Source organism: Dryobates pubescens, chromosome 1, assembly GCF_014839835.1.
Source record: "Dryobates pubescens isolate bDryPub1 chromosome 1, bDryPub1.pri, whole genome shotgun sequence".
Lineage (NCBI taxonomy): Eukaryota > Metazoa > Chordata > Aves > Piciformes > Picidae > Dryobates > Dryobates pubescens.
In genome coordinates this window covers 46,277,681-46,289,689 of record NC_071612.1, presented here as the reverse complement: position 1 = coordinate 46,289,689, position 12,009 = coordinate 46,277,681, and the positions used below count along the sequence as shown (strand labels likewise).

The window sequence follows — 12,009 nt, the reverse complement described above, 5'->3', positions numbered from 1 at the left end:
GGTGAAGTGATGTGACTTTCTGCTTTTTAACAGAGTGCTGTCTATAAGGGAGACTACACTGCCACACACCCCACTGTGAGAATGTTTTGGGAAACCTTTCATGCATTCCCCTTGGAAAAGAAGAAGAAATTTCTCTGTAAGTATCTTACAGTGGTGTGCAGTGTCTCCTGAACGTGAGGACTCAGATGGGAGTGTCTGGAGAGCTCCAGGGTTATGGCATGTTGCACTAAATGCTAGAAAACGATCCAGCACGAATGGCTGAGTTGTCATTCAGAGATTTTTGAACACAAAAGGGACAGAGGGAGGAAACAGAAAAAACAGATTATCTGCTGGGGTGGGTTGAAATTTCCACCCCAACATTAGATTTGCCAGACCAGCTCAGCTGGAAGCAAATGAAAGCTGTATGTACAAGCAGGACTACAATCTACAGTGGAATGCAATGAATGTGTACAAAATGAAATATTTTAAATATTGTAAATACTGTGGAATAGAATTAACCAGGTTGGAAGAGACCTTTGAGATAGAGTCCAACCTATCATCCAACACCATCTAATCAACTAAACCACGGCACCAAGCACCCCATCTAGTCTCCTCCTAAACCCCTCCAGTGATGGTGACTCCACCACCTCCCTGGGCAGCCCATTCCAATGGGCAATCACTCTCTCTATGAAGAACTTCTTCCTAACATCCAGCCTAAACCTCCCCTGGTGCAGCTTGAGGGAGCTGGGTTGCTTAGCCTGGAGAAGAGGAGGCTCAGGGGTGACCTTACTGCTCTCTACAACTACCTGAAGGGGGCTTGTAGACAGGCAGAGGTTGGTCTTTTCTCCCAGGCAACCAGCACCAGAACAAGAGGACACAGTCTCAGGCTGCACCAGGGGAGGTTTAGGCTGGAGGTTAGGAGGAAGTTTTACACAGAGAGAGTGATTGCCCATTGGAATGGGCTGCCCGAGGAGGTGGTGGAGTCGCCATCGCTGGGGGTGTTCAGGAGGAGACTTGATGGGGTGCTTGGTGCCATGGTTTAGTTGGTTGGGTGGTGTTGGATGATAGGTTGGACATGATGATTTTGAAGGTCTCTTCCAACCTGGTCTGTTCTATTGAGACTGTGTCCTCTTGTTCTGGTGCTGGCTGCCCAGGACAAGAGACCAACCTCCTCCTGGCTACAACCTCCCTTCAGGTAGTTGTAGAGAGCCATAAGGTCTCCCCTGAGCCTCCTCTTCTCCAGGCTAAGCAACCCCAGCTCCCTCAGCCTCTCCCCATAGGGCTTGTGTTCCAAACCCCTCACCAGCTTTGTTGCCCTTTTCTGGACACGTTCCAGCAAGTCAACATCCTTCCTAAACTGAGGGGCCCAGAGCTGGACACAGGACTCAAGGTGTGGCCTAACCAGTGCTGAGTACAGGGGCAGAATGACCTCTCTGCTCCTGCTGGCCACACTGTTCCTGATACAGGTCAGGATGCCATTGGCCTTCTTGGCCACCTGGGCACACTGCTGGCTGATGTTCAGCCTACTATCAACAGTACAAGGACTCCCTAGGTCAAAGCTAGTAGCTTCCCCTTTTTTCTTCTCCCTTTTGTACAGGAGGGTAAGGCGGGGAAGAGACAGAGGCAGAGAAGTTAATATCAAAACAGTGCAGCCAAGGCCAAGCAGAAACAAGTTAGTATCTCTCCCAGGGTGCAGAAGCAAGAAGAGAGGAGAAATTGTTTTGTTACAGCCATTTTTTACTACTTTTCTGTTCAAGATCTGTGAAAAAAGGAAAATAATTCTAAGCAATCCCATTGGAGAGAGAAGGACCTTACTTACATTAAAGATAAGTCACTATTGGGTGTCTAAACTGTCCCATCTGCCTAGCAGGTAACTCAGGATATCTGCAGTACAAAATCCCATGCAGCCTCACAGGGGAGTGCAGTGTCCTTCTGTTTGCAATGCCAGCTGGTCAGTTCCCAGTGTCCGCTCTCCACCGCTCACCTCCTCTGTGAGGACAGCCATGGCCTGCATGGAGTTCAGTCAGTGTTTTGGCCCTTCCAGACAGAGTCCTGCCATGTGGATGGAGGTGGGATCTGCCTTCAGGTGCAGCCTGCAGTGTGAGGTCACCTGCCCTCCCTTTCCAACCTCCCCTCTGCTTCTCCCTAGTGTTCCTGACGGGCAGCGACCGCATTCCCATCTACGGCATGTCCAGCCTGCGCATCGTCATCCAGTCCACGGCCAGCGGCGAGCAGTACCTGCCTGTGGCACACACCTGCTACAATCTCCTGGACCTGCCCAAGTACAGCAGCAAGGAGATCCTCAGCGCCCGGCTGGTGCAAGCCATTGACCACTACGAGGGCTTCAGCTTAGCCTGACTGGTGTGGGAGAGGCACAAACACTTGGGTACGGACGAAGAAAATGTTGGGCTCAGCTTTATTTTTGTAAGGGAACGGTTCAGAACTTTTATTATTATTGTAATTATATCCTCCATCTCAATCTGGTTTGGTTTTGCTTTAAGCCCCCACGAAACGCTGGCAGCATCAGGCTGAAACTGCATCAACAGGGAGCGGATGTTGCTTTCAGTATTCTCATCTACTGAGCAAGGTCAGGTCAGGGGTGCTTTTGTTGTTTCCCCTTCAACTTGATGTCACTGCCCTCCTGGCATTTCCTTGTAGTTTGCTTTTATCACCCCTGCACACACACTTACCTCTACTTTTACTCTGGTTTAAATATTTCAATGTCCCTTGCATTTAGGCTGTGGTGGAAATTGAGGATCTGCCTTTTGAAAGGCTCACAGGAGACTTTCCTTTTTTGAAAAGCTGTGATTTCCCCCACACCCTGTGTTCCCTCCCTTTTTAAAATGCAAGCTGGTTCTTGCTTGCTTTGAATGGAATGATCTCCTCTCCCCTTTGGTCTTTGGCAGATTGTCCTAGGGGTCGCAAACGACATCCCAGCCCAGTACCGTGTATTGGTGATGCTGTCTTTTTGTACCAGGCTGTCTCATGCAGATGGACTTAAAATTCCAGACAAGGTTTGAAAGGATGGGAGGACAAACATTTTTCAAGCAGTGTCTTCCTACCTATCCTAATGGGTTTCTCAAATTGCATCTCTCTCGGTGTTCAGGCTTGTGGGAAGACAAATCTTAACACAAACTCCGCTCCAGCGGAGTCTGAGGCTTCTTTGTGTTTCTGCCTTTTAAAAAAAACAGGGTGCAGCAGAGCCCACCCATCTAAACTGTTGACTGGCCATGTGGGCAGAGCTCTTCCTCCAGTAGAAGGTGAGATGGCTGTTCTTGCCACTGCCACCTTTCTCCAGAGGAACCACGTGTGTGTGAATGTCGTGTGTCCTGTGTGAGTGTGTGTGGAGGGCGAGAGTTGGTGAGGTACCTATTAACTCTACTCCCATCAGATCAAAGAAGTAGGGAGTTACCACTCAGATGTGGATCTCAGGCCTGCTTGGGGACTGGTTTATTTTTGCAGTTATGGTGACTTTTTTCCCCCTGCTTGCTGAGAGGAGCCCTTTCACTTGACAGCTGTTTTGCTGGGGGGCCCTAAAAGACTGTGCAAATTAGACTGGAAGTGCACACTGGGACTTAAGTAGGCAAAATCATTACTTAACTCTGTCCTGTAGCATTGGAGAGCCTTAATCCTCTTTCCCTAGTTTTACTACCACCACACCTCCCCCCACCCCTGATTTAATGAGTTTTGAATGATTTCTGTGCCCCCCCTTCAGGTCTTGCTGTAAATCTCATTTTAAGCCTAGGGTGGTTTTGACATGGACTCGTTGTTAGGACATAGTATTTATGCACCACGTTCAATATACAGTATTGAACTTTGCACCTCGTAATAAAAGGTTTTAGGCTTCTGGGTTTTTTAAGATAAGCTGTGGGCTACAGTGGGAGCCCTCCAGCCTCTTTCTAATGCAGCATTGAAAACAGATTACAATTCTATCAAATGTTTATTTTCAATGTGTGTGTACATAGTCCAGTATTATGCAATAAATTTGATGTTTAATTCAGACTGCGTGGCTGCCTTTGCCTCCTGACACAAAGGAAGGGCTGCCCCAGGCGCCAGCTCTGCCTCTCCTACTGCTCTCCTACCTCTGAGCATGTGGAAGCAGAGTCCTGCTTTCCTCTGCCTTGGCCCTGGTGAGCATCCCAGCTGATCCCCTTCTTGCTTGCTTCAATCAAATGCTGCTTCTCCTTTCTCACTCAAGGCAGGAGGCAGCCTCAGGGGACTTGCTGTTTCCACAGAGCAGGAGGTCTACCTATGTGTCTTGGCTCCCCCCCAGTCTGGTAAGTCTTCAATGGAAGAGCTGGCCAGGGATACCAGACATGAATCTATCTACCCCTATCCCTTCATCCCCACAGGCAGAAGGCTGTGCAGCAGTGTCAGTCCTAATGGTGCTTAAGAGCACCAAGTCTGTTCCAGCCTGTGGCCTCTCCTGCCTGATCACAGAGCTGTGCAGGTGTAGACAGGTCTTGCAATGTCCCCAGGTCCCCTGTGGGCTGTACCTCCTGAGGGTCATGGGTCCCAGCTTAGTGCTGGAAGCGGCAAGGCTGTGGCAGCTTTGCAGAACCTGGTGCTCTTCCGCTGTATTGGACTAACCTCAAGCTGTTTTGCCCAGGGAAGCTGCAGATTGCTTCCTGCCTGGGGGTGTTGAAAGCCAGGTTGGCTGAGGCCTTGAGCAGCTGAGTCTAGTTGAGAGCTATCCTTGCCCATGGTAGGGAGGTTGGAGGAGATGATCTCTTCCCTTCCACTCTGAGCCATTTTGTGATTCTGTGATACAAGGATGAATCCATATAGACAGATAGGTGTATGCACATGCTCCTATATACTCTGCTTAAACACACTGTAAAATTTGTGTACAATCCTCTGGAGACCTTACACTCTGTGTAACAGCAAGTACAGAATGTATCTTTGTGCAATTGTGAATGGTGTGTGTAGGGTATTGCCTGTACTCCCCTGGTGTGTGTATAGCACACTTACCTGTATATTGTAACCTTGCATCTGTAAGTGTAATATATGGATGCCAGCCAGGGCTGTTCAGTCTGGAGAGGAGGAGGCTGAGGGGAGACCTCATCGCTCTCTACAACTTCCCCAGAGGAGGGTGGAGAGAGGAGGGGTCCAGCCTCTTCTCTGTGGTGGCAAGCAACAGGAGAATGGTTACAAGCTGCACCAGGGGAGGTTCAGGCTGGATGCTGGAAATACTTCTTCACAAAGTGTGTTCTTGAACACCAGAATGGTCTTGGTCTGCCCAGGGCAGTGGTAGAGTCAGAGTCCCTGGAGGTGTTCAAGCAGTGTGCGGAGCTGGTGCTTAGGGACGTGGTTTAGTGTTGACCCTTCAGTGCTGGGTTGAAGGTTGGACTGGATGATCTTTGAGGTCTCTTCCAGCCACATACATTCTGTGATTCTCGGTGTATGTACACATTATTTTTCCACTAGCAGCTGTCAGCCATGGCATGAGAAGGTGGTGGTGGCTGGGGAATCTGAGGTCTGTGTGGGCAGCTGTACACTAGCACACAGATGCACCTCCACACACAATTCACTTGGTTTTGAGGTAGCAGGGAGCAAAACCCATCATGGCTGTTAACCTGGCAGAGTGGCACACAGTGTGTCAAGCTCTGCACATGAACCATTGGAGTGTTTACCAAGGGCAGATGAACATTACTTCCTAGGACCCAACCATGAAAGCAGCCCAGATCCTGAGGCATGGACCAGGCCCACAGCCCAGGTTCTGCTGATGTTACAAAAAGTGCTGTCAGCACCAGGAGCAAGTGCAGCAAAGGGGATATTGCTGGAATCCACATCTGCTGACAAACCAGAAGGCACTTTGCAAGTGCACCCATTGGGATACGGAATATGCCCTTCAGGAATATAGCAGCATCCAGAAACAGGAAGTGAGCTACCCTTGCCACCAAGTTATGCCAGAGGAGAGGGTCAGTGAATGCATGCCTCACTTCAGACTCACACAAACATGGTGGTTTGAAAAGACCCTCAGGCTCACCAAGTCCAACCAAGAACCCTACTCTACAAGGGTCACCCCTAAACCTTTAAACACCTCCAGGGTTGGTGACTCCACCACCTCCCTGGGCAGCCCATTCCAATGCCTGATCACTCCTCCTGGGAAAAAGGTTTCCCAGCAAATTTTGCAGTTTGAAAACTTTAGACTGGACTTTAACTTATCCAGCTGCAGCCACGCAAGCAACATCCTCTCCTGTACCTTCTGCTTGTTAGCCAAGAGAAAGGAGCCTGGACTCAAACTACCTCCCTCAATCCTCATCTCACTTACTTTTCTGAGGGATGGAGAACAAATACTAAAACCAAAGTAAGTGGAAGTACAAGCTGATGAACAGGTCTGCCTGCTTTGTCCACCAAGCACCAGCTGGGCTTCAGGCAAAACCCATGACATGTGCCCAGCCTCTGGCAGCTGTGCATCTGCCACTCATTGGTGAGGACTACTGGTAGCAGCCACTGCTGACCAGCCACCCCTTCAACCCCAGCACTGGACCAGCAGCTGGCACTACCCCATGAACAGGGCAAGCTTTGACTCCAGGCGTGGTGGGGACAGTTGCAGGCTACAGCCTGGCTCTCTGGAGATGCCTGCAACTATTGAAAGAAGCTGCTGCAGCCAAAGAGGACTCAGGAAGCACCTCAGGCTGGAGGATATCTGGCAGCCCTTTGTCTCCAAAATCTGCACATGCCAGGAATAACAACTGTCTTAAAATAAAGCATTCTGAAAGATAAATAACAATCAACCACAAACATTCATTAATTCCCCTGCTTTTGACTGGTCACTCAGCGGTAAACCACCTAAAATCAAATGCAGCTTGTAAGAACAAGTTTTTCCTCTGTTTTTATGTAAACCACAATGATTTAAATGATGATGATGAACAGGCTGTGGACAAAGTAAGGTTGCAAGAGTTGTTCTACCATTGTGGGGCTGTTCCAGATTCATGTCTGTTACCACAGTGGATGGAAAGCCCAGCGCTGCCCTCCTACAGCACAGTTTGTGATGATACAAATAAGCTGTTTCATTGAAGACAACCTGTTTGCAGGTCATTAGAACATAGTACACTGTTGTACAGTACTTCATACCTTTTAAACACACAGTCTTGATCCTTTTTCTATGCCAACATCAGACAATCTGTTGCCTGGAGAACATGGAATACAACACATTGCTCGGCGTGCCTTTAAGGAGCATGGCAGGGCAAAGCATTTCCGGCTCCTTGTCTTTGTGTCTCCCACAGATGATTTGACTTCCCACTAATCACAACATTTTAGTGCACAGGCTTTGGAGCCCTACTGTGCAGTCTTTGGGGAGGGGGGAGACACAGCATCTGCTACCCCAGGACAGAACACTGAACATTTGTGCAGTGTCTTTCCAGGACTGGAATTTGAAAATTCCCTTCTCTGCCCCAGCCCTTCCCAGCAGTTAGCTTCACCAGGGGGCTGACCACGCTCTGATCAGGTTTCTTTTGCCACAGGGGACCACTTGGAAAGAAAAAAAAGAATACCACACCCAGACATCTGTTTTTAAACTGTTCTTTTCATGTACAATCTGTTAACAGGTTTTGTTACTTTCAGCTGTCAAAGGTCAAAAAATAGAAACTCTCTAAAGTGCATAATTGTACTTACATTTCATATAAACTATCTGAAGTTCTAGCAATATGCCATGTAAACAGCAGTAACTAAGCATCAGAAAATGCTACAGTCTCCTTGGTTCAAAAATAAAACAGACTGTTCCCTACATATCATTTATCAAGACTTGTCAGGGGCAAACCCCAGCAGAACAGGTAATTATCAGTACACAGTGCAAACAGGCTTTTTAAAAATAGGCAGAGAAAACATGCTTACTCCTGGGAAGCCTTGGCCCACTGGAAAAAGGTATGCCTATGAAGAAAGAGCAGAAACTGCTGAATCTGCTTCTCTTGTCCACATGAAGATGCCCAGCCCCAAGTGCCCAAGCTGCACTTCATCACAATTCAGCAAAATCCCAAATGCAGGCCAGCCTGAGACACCTGCTCACCCTGCAGGGTTTTTGCTTTGGTGAACTGGGCCTGAACAATACAAAACAGCCACTGCTAAGGATTTTTTCCTAGCCAAACATCCTTTCTCACCCCTCACTTCCACTAGCAGAGTGACACTGCAGGCAGTCCGGATCAGCTGCTTTATCTGAAATGACTAAGCAGAGCCAATTATGGACTCTCAAAGGAGCAGACTGCAAGAGCAGGCTGAAGGACAAAGGCACAGCTCTGTTCTTCTGGGCTGCCCCGTGTTCAGATAGAGCTCCAACAAACATCTTCACAAGCAGCTTTTGACCTCATGTGTCAGCCCAGTTAATGCACTCAAAGCATCAGTTTTGCAGAGGCTGAGCCTCACATCTGAACTGATGGAAACTGGGCATGGCTGAAAAGCTAAGCTCCAGGTCAGCACAAGAGTCTTCTGGACTCTTTGGACGTGGAACAGGCACTTCAGCATTCCGTGAAAAACCCCCACAACTGGTGAAGACTGAATTTGTTTCCCGCCTGGCAGTTCCCCTCTGAAGTGCTTGCACTAACTAATGCACATCACTGCCTTGCCCATCCAAACTACTAACAGGAATTGTCAAACCCACTGGGAGAAGGCTGCCTTTTGAAGTGCTTATCTGAGGATGCTGAAGAGCCCAAAAACTCCTCAGCACCAGTTTTTGGCAAGAATTACATTAACACATACAGCAAGTGGGTCGTGGTGCTTAGACTTAATCTTCCAAATACACCAATTTGTGAGAACACTTGCCCATATGAAAGAAGGAAGGGGGAGAGGTTGTTCTGGGGTCCTTCTGCCTCCTCTGGTGTGACTTACATGAGGCCTGGCTGGGACGATTGGCACTGCATTTGGTTTCTGCACCTGAGCTCCACAGGGGATCAACACAAAAGCAGGCATGACAGAAATGCTCTCTTTGGAACATCCGGGGTGAGCTCTGGCTCAAGGCAGAGTGAGTTCATGCACACAAGCCTCTGGAGTGGGAGAGCAAGCCCAGATGGGACTGCAGAACTGCAAGCCCTCAGCTCCTCGGTGAGTTTCTCAGTTTGCTGCTTTTCACTCCTTCGGGCAGCATCTGTGTGATGTGAGCAGCTGATTCAGGCATCCCAGGACTTGCTTTTCTGAAAGTCACGAACAAATTTGAAAAATGCTGAATCCTCAAAATCTTCAACAGGCAGAGCTCCACGGTTTCAGTTCCCTGCAGCATCCTCTGTGCTGGTATACCACCATACATGCCCGGAAGAAACGTCCATCCTCTGTCGCCACCAGCAGAGTGTCATTGCCCACACAGTCTGACTGATGGTGTACACAAAAAAGCAAAATTCAGGCCAGTGAGTATGTATGATGCCCCCACGGACTGTCCAGCTTGAACTCTTAGGTCTGTGTCAGATGATGACACACATGGACTAGTGAGGGGATCTTCCAGATGTCTTCCAGATACCTGACACCAAGCATTTAGCTGATCAGCTAACGAAATCTCAAGGGTTTCCGAGTTAGAGCTGCTGTGTTGGATTTTGCCTAGGCCTCAGTTTGGTTTCCTTCCCACCTTGAACTGGCCTTTAAAATGAAGACATTACTTGCATCTGTTTGGGATAGGAAGCAAATAAGCCATGCAGCAAAATTCTTGCTGGCTCCTTCTGCTTGGAAGGTGTTACTGTAACACCGCAACTGTTAGGAAACTGAGAGGGAAAAAAGCTTTTAAACCCTCTTGAGTGGTGACCAGGACATTCTTACAGCATTCATCTAGAGCAACAGAGGATGCTGGACTCCAGTCAGGTCTAAAGTCTGAGCAAATCTTCACTCTGGCTGTAAGAGAACAGTCCTGGTGCTATCATCTGACCTGTGCCTTCATGCGGGAGCAGCCAGGGCACTTGTCTGTTAAATGAAAGGAGAAGCTATTTGATGATTTAATCACTATTCATTCTACTTGGCCTCTTGCTATGATATCCCGGGGGAAAGAATAATAGCGTGGCTGGCTTGGATATTCTAAATGTTACAGGATCTGTAAGCAAATCAAAACAGAAGGATCCCTTCAGTGAAGTCACTAAGCACAGCATCATGTCTCCTATACTGGCAAACTCCGTTGTGGGCATCAGGCCTGGAGAAAGAGTGGGCAACATCAAGTGCTGAGAGTGATGGAAAGCTACCTTTTTGCCCGCCCTGCCAGCTGTGGGAATGGCCCTTCAGTTCCCAGGGAGCAGCTCAGCTCTCCCCAGCCAGGCTCCCACTGCATCCGCTTCATCCATTTGTCCATTTGCACTCTTCTTTGTTTAATGGCAAAACCAATCTCCTCTTTTACATGACCTTGGAGCTAGTATCTCTTTTACTGATCAGGACCTCCAGCAGCCTCAGCTTGGCCTTAATCTGCTTGTATTCATTGTATTCTTCAGCCATAGGAGTGCGGTCCTCCTTCTGCACATTCCTAGGGGGAGTGCAAGCAGATCATGAGGATTTCTGTAACAAGACATCTCAATAGTTGCCCTCCAACCCTCAGCAAGACCTACAAAGAAGCTCCTCTCCTCCTCCCCATCGGGGAACAATCCCAAACGTTTTATCCTTTATGTGGGAAAAAAACCACTCATATTGAGGCTGAACACAGTATCCCATGGCTCCAAATGCAAAACCTTACTTGTAGCCCACCCAGCTTCTCTGAAGCTTCCAGCCTATACACAATGGTTGAAAACCATTTCAGGAGACACCTGAATGTCAGCCTGCTAGCACAGCACAATAGAATAGAGTTTCTCCTGGCTTGGCATCACATCATTTGCATGGACAGGCACCATTGTGAAAAATGAAGATGACAGCTGATGAGATTTCTCTTAGAAGTTTCATATAAGCTAACTTTTCAGTGATTTTACAAGCAGCTCTATAGATGATGGCTGGTGGCAGGAGACCTAACAGAATGCTTTCATATACTCTTAAATTATCCTATCAGCTCATTAATGAAAGACATTTTCTGAAAACAAAAAAGCCTGCTACACTAAAGCAGTAGTACTTCAAGTACTGTCTCAATACCTCACAAACAAGCAAGAACAGGACAGAAGCCTAAACATACATCATTAGGAAAAAGCCAGTTATTCTGTCACTGAGAAATGCTTCCATCATTCCTGCCAGCTATGCTAGAGGCAGGCGGATTGTCACAACTTGTAGTTGTGATTCTCACTGCCTGCCCTAAGACAATGCCCTCAAAGAAGTTGTGATCCCTGAGATTCTTGCGGGGTGATGGTGAGGGGTGGGCAAGGCAGAAAGGACTTAATTACATAACAGTCAATTCAGGTAGCTTTCCATATTTGCAGGTCTCTGTAGATGCCAAACAGATCAAAAGCAGCTGAAGGACAGAGACAGATGAGAAATCATTACCTTCCATTTTGTCGGAAAAAGTTATCTTCAAAGTCTCTCAACTTCTTTCTGATGCGCTTCTTCTCTTCCCTGACTTCTTGGAGCTGCTCTAAGAGTTCAGGGCTGTTGGGTTTAAATATGAACAAGATTATACATACAGATACAACTGTAGCAGGAGACATCCAGTAAATCTACAACTCTATGTCAGGCAACGGCACTGCTCCCGCAGGCAGCGCTGGCAGCCTGATGTTACTTGCAAGGAGAAGCTCTCCACACAGAGGCTTCAGCTTCAGCGTGGGATTGTTTTGCTGAACTAAGGAGGTCAAGTGTGCATTACACAATTCAACACTAACTTCTGTGAAGCTGTCTGCCTGAAGATGGGCCTGATTTTGGCAACTTTCACAGGATCAAGATCCAGTGGTCACAACTTCAGGCTACAGCCCGTGTGTATTTGCATCAGATCTAGGTGCTTGGAACCAGCACAGCCGGTTCGGCTTTACTTCTCCAAAACATGAAAAGCCCTGTAGAGCACAGGCTTGTTTTCATGATAAAGGTTTGCCACTGGTGAGGGGGAGCTACTATGTAGTGCAGAAGTCTAATGTCTGTATCAAGTCAGGGTACTTTCTTTCCAAACCCTATTGTGTTTTAAAGTAAAGCACACAAAATTCTGACTCCGTTCACAAA

General features: G+C 47.9%; 2 protein-coding genes across 2 annotated transcripts in view; one reads left to right on the top strand and one right to left on the bottom strand.

Annotated features, from left to right (window-relative positions):
* LOC104298056 (probable E3 ubiquitin-protein ligase HERC3) overlaps nucleotides 1-3,158 on the top strand; it is a 51,435-nt gene extending 48,277 nt beyond the window's left edge. Inside the window, exons 24-25 of the mRNA XM_054164943.1 lie at nucleotides 34-136; nucleotides 2,129-3,158. Of these exons, the coding sequence (XP_054020918.1) occupies nucleotides 34-136; nucleotides 2,129-2,337 (312 nt within the window). The 3' untranslated portion in view covers nucleotides 2,338-3,158. The remainder of the gene's footprint in view (nucleotides 1-33; nucleotides 137-2,128) is intronic.
* Nucleotides 3,159-8,913: 5,755 nt separating this feature from the next.
* FAM13A (family with sequence similarity 13 member A) overlaps nucleotides 8,914-12,009 on the bottom strand; it is a 121,588-nt gene continuing 118,492 nt past the window's right edge. Inside the window, exons 22-23 of the mRNA XM_054164930.1 lie at nucleotides 11,347-11,448; nucleotides 8,914-10,408 (exon numbers count right to left, since the gene is read on the bottom strand). Of these exons, the coding sequence (XP_054020905.1) occupies nucleotides 10,282-10,408; nucleotides 11,347-11,448 (229 nt within the window). The 3' untranslated portion in view covers nucleotides 8,914-10,281. The remainder of the gene's footprint in view (nucleotides 10,409-11,346; nucleotides 11,449-12,009) is intronic.